The following is a 4300-nucleotide window of genomic DNA, read 5'->3' as shown; positions in this document are numbered from 1 at the left end:
GAGAATAATAGCTAAATTATACACCAGCTAGAAGATTAATAGAACAAAAGCAACAGAGAACTAAAAAGAACTATTCAGGGTTCAGAGCAACTTTCAAAGTTTGGTCTCAAAGTCTAACCTTATGAAGGGATCAAAATCTTATTGAATGAGACTGAATCTGTTTATTCCTGGGCATTATTGAAAACAATAGTACAATTAGCTATTATTTAGTGGAGGTTAAGAGTTCAGAATGATACCAACAGAAATGGATAGCTTAAAAGGATGAAGGGGGGAAGGTGCTGAGAACCAAGATCAACAGTAATTAATATAAATGCGAGAAGTCCAGTCAGAAGGCTGAATTGGGCTCTTTAATATTCACAGGGTGAATATTTGCATTTTATTACCTACTGCTGACTCAATGGCCTAAAGCAAACTCCCCCAACCTGATAATCTTACTGATTACTAAACATTACCATTGATATGTCTGTTTGCATTCCTAAAAGGCAATTGTGTATTCTGGTAAATAAAAGCAGATGGGAACAGAGATTCAGTGGAACTTTGCTACTACAGCTAAGCTTTCCTTGGCTTCCCCCATAATTCCAAATTTATATTTCTTGTCTTGTGTTTTAATTTGCATGTCAGCTTTTTCTCCAAGTCTTTGAACCCAAGGCCACGCTGGCCATAGCTTTTCACAGTGGTGTGTGTCGGGGGGGGGGGGGGGGGGGGAGAGACAGGAAGAAAGAGCCCTGAAAAAAAGCTGGCCATGGCTTTTCACATTTGGCACCTGAACAGGGACTTGGAAAAAAAGAATTCGCCGGAGCAGAAAAAGAAATCACTGGACCTGGTGGTGGAAGATTAAACTGCGTGCAAAACTCTTGTCAGCTGTAGAAGCCCGTGGATCCATAAGTGCTTGAGTAATTTCTTTTGTTTCAGCCAGATCATAATGGGGCAGAATTTGTCGAAAGAGGAGAGACTTTCCTGTAGACTTCTGGCTTGCTAAGGGATAAGGGAGTTGTAGTGTCAGAAGATTTTCTTTTACAGTTTCTACAGATTATTATAGAATATAATCCATGGTTTTCTGATGAGGGTACATTGAATATTAAATGTTGGGAAATAGATCAGAACTTGAAAGAAGCTCAGCAGCAGGGGGAAAAATTGCCTTCAAATTGTTTATCCTTGTGGAAAATGGTATTGCATTTGCTACAGCCTTTCAGAGAAGAAAGACTTCTTCCCTTTGCACCCTCCACTCCTAAAGAGAAGCAGAAAGATAAATTGGAAGAATGGCCTTCATGTCCTGATTCTGATACATTTAAATCACCACTAATAGAATCAACTAACCCATCCGAAAAGGATTAAAAGACATGACAGTGGAGGATAGACTTGCTTTTTCTGTTATACAGGTAGCTAATCCACAATTCCAAAATCAAATAATAAGACAGCATGAAAGATTTGACTTTAAAATGATAAAGGCCTTGCATGATAGTGTGATTCAAAATGGCCCAACAGTTCCATTTACTGGAGAAATTATAACGAATATTTCTGAAGCATTCCTAGCTCCTTATGATTGGTATTCTCTAGCCCATGCAACGCTGGATGGAGGAAATTATTTGCTATGGAAGGGAGAATTCTTAGAGAAATGTCAAGAACAAGCTTCTTCAAATCTCAGACAGAATGTTCTCATAACTTTTGAGATGCTTGCAGGACAGGGACAATTTAGTGATGTGCATAATCAGCTCCAATACGTCCATCAGGCATATGAAATAATTAGATTTCGTGGAGGAAAAGCCTGGTGGACTTTACCCGCAAAAGAGAAACCTGAAGGAGCCTTTAAATGCATGCAGGGGCCCACTGAGTCATTCTCTGATTTTGTGGCTCGCCTCACTCAAGCAGTGAGATGGCAGATTCAACATGAGACAGCAGGAGACATTTTGACTCAGCAATTAGCTTATGCAAATGCCAATGCTGATTTTAAGAAATGTCTAATGCCTCTAAAAAAATAGTACCATTACAGAAATGATTCGAACATATCAGAATGTGGGGTCAGGCATTTTTTCAAGCAAGCTTATTAGCTGCCGCAATAACAACAAAAAATAAAAATTGCTACAATTGTGGACAACAAGGACATTTTAAAAAAGAATGTAAGCAACCACAAAGCACACAAGGTGATGCTCAGGTTGAAGGCGTGAGCATTCCACCTCCCAACTCAGGTAATGCAGATCTATGTCCCAGATGTCAGAAAGGGAATCATTGGTCCAGTCAGTGTAGATCTAAATTTCATAGAAATGGCCAGCCATTAAATCAAGACATAGGAAATGGCCAGCTGCAGGGAAATGGTCGGAGGGGCTCCCCACAGCCCTGTTATTAAATAAGGGGAAGTTCCACCCTGCCAGGACCACAGTAGACTCCCTCCTTCAAGTCACTCCAGAAAGAAATGCTGGCTTTAATCTTCATATCACAATAACAATCCTCCTGATCCCCAATATGGCTAGATAAATTGTTCCTACAGGAATTTGGGGACTTGTGCCACCAGGAATGTCAGGTTTAGTCCTAGGAAAGATTGAAAATACACTAAAAGGATTAACTGTTTTTTCTGGAGTCATATATTTAGAATATGAGGGAGAAATCAAAGTAATTTTAGAATGCAAACATATTATGCAAACTATTCCAGGACAAGGAATTGCTCAGCTCTTGCTTTTACCTTATATTCAGCAAGGTGAAGTTATAAATAAGAGAGAGGGACACAAGGATTTGGAAGCTCAAATATATATTGAATACAGAAAATTAGCAAGACCTGTCCTATGATTAACCTAAGAATAGAGGGAAAATTGTTTAAAGGTTTATTAGACACTGGAGTAGTTGTTAGCGTTATCAGTAAAAAATTATGGCCTCCAAGTTGGTCCATGATAGAAGCTATAGGTTCTATCATGGGTGTTGGAATTCCTAATAATACACAACGCAGTGCTGCAGTGTTAAGGTGGCAAGATGAGGAAGGACAAAAAGGATGGTTTCAGCCTTATATAGTCCCTGGAATTGCAGTCAACTTATGGGGCCAAAATGTTTTAAAAGGTTTACAAGGTTGTATTAATGGCAAGGGACAACAGTTAATAACTCAGATGGGATATCAAGCTGGTCAAGGTTTAGAAAAAGATAATCAGAAGATTAAAGAATCCATTCAGTCCAAAGGAAACATAGAAAAACAAGGATTAGAATATCAGCCTTTTTAAGAGTGGTCACTGCTCAATCTCCTCACCCCCATGCTGAGCTTATACAATGGAAAAATCATAGGCCTATATGGGTAGATTAATGGCAATTAACCAAGAAGAAATTAAATCATATTCGTGAATTAATACAGGAACAAGTAAAGGCTTATCATATAAAACCTTCCAATAGTCCTTCGAATACTCCTATATTTACAATACCTAAGAAGGCAGCAGGAAAATGGAGATTGTTACATGATCTTAGAGCAGTTAACGATACTGTGCATAGCATGGAAACTTTACAGCCTGGACTCCCAGTGCTTTCAGAAATCCCTCTAGATTGGTCTCTTATAGTAGTAGATCTTAAGGATAGTTTCTTCACCATTCCCTTGGCACCGCACGATGAAGATTTGTCTTTTCAGTGCCATCTATTAATAATATAAAGCCTATGAAAATATATCAATGGAAAATTTTGCCTCAAGGAATGGCCAATAGCCCTACTTTATGTCAAAAATATGTAGCTCAAGCTATTCAGCCTTTAAGGGACAAATATTCCCAGTATTATATTGTCCATTACATGGATGACTTGCTCCTAGCGAGTCCACGAGGAGGACAGACTTTAGCAATGTTTTCTCAATTAGAAAAAGAACTTCCTAAATGGGGCTTAAAAATTGCTCCAGAAAAAGTAAAAAAGAAAGCTTTTAAATATCTAGGTACCATAATTGAAAACCAATATATTACGCCTCCAAAAGTAGAAATATGAAAAGACTGCCTTAAAACCTTAAGTGACTTTCAAAATTATTAGGGGACATTAATTGATTAAGACCTTATCTAAAAATACCTACAGGAGAAATGACAAATTTATTTAATATACTTAAAGGTGACTCTAATATTTCCTCATCCCAAGTATTGATAGATGAAACTAGAAAAAAATTACAAAGAATTAAGCAGGCTATCTCCTTGGTCCAAGTGGCATGAGTACTGCCTGAATTGCCTTTATTGGGACAGATTAATCTTACTGCAAATAATCCCACTGAAGTCATCTTCCAAAATAAAAACTCTCTTGCTATTATTGAATGGTTCCACCTAGGACATCAATCCTCTAAAACTGCAGTTACATATAT

At 38.0% G+C, this 4300-nt stretch overlaps 1 protein-coding gene across 1 annotated transcript; it reads left to right on the top strand.

Moving 5' to 3' along the window:
• Positions 1-2879: 2879 nt before the first annotated feature.
• Positions 2880-3203, top strand: LOC308511727 (endogenous retrovirus group K member 104 Pro protein-like; the record flags this gene model as incomplete). Its single annotated transcript, XM_081081654.1, has 1 exon — positions 2880-3203. The coding sequence occupies one exon, from the start codon at positions 2880-2882 to the stop codon at positions 3201-3203; it is 324 nt and encodes a 107-aa protein (XP_080937780.1).
• Between the last annotated feature and the right edge of the window lie 1097 nt (positions 3204-4300).

The sequence above is a fragment of the Myotis nattereri genome (assembly GCF_964212035.1).
Source record: "Myotis nattereri genome assembly, chromosome: X".
NCBI classification, from domain to species: domain Eukaryota; kingdom Metazoa; phylum Chordata; class Mammalia; order Chiroptera; family Vespertilionidae; genus Myotis; species Myotis nattereri.
Note: the sequence above shows the minus strand (reverse complement) of the source record. Positions and strands in the feature narration are given on the sequence as shown.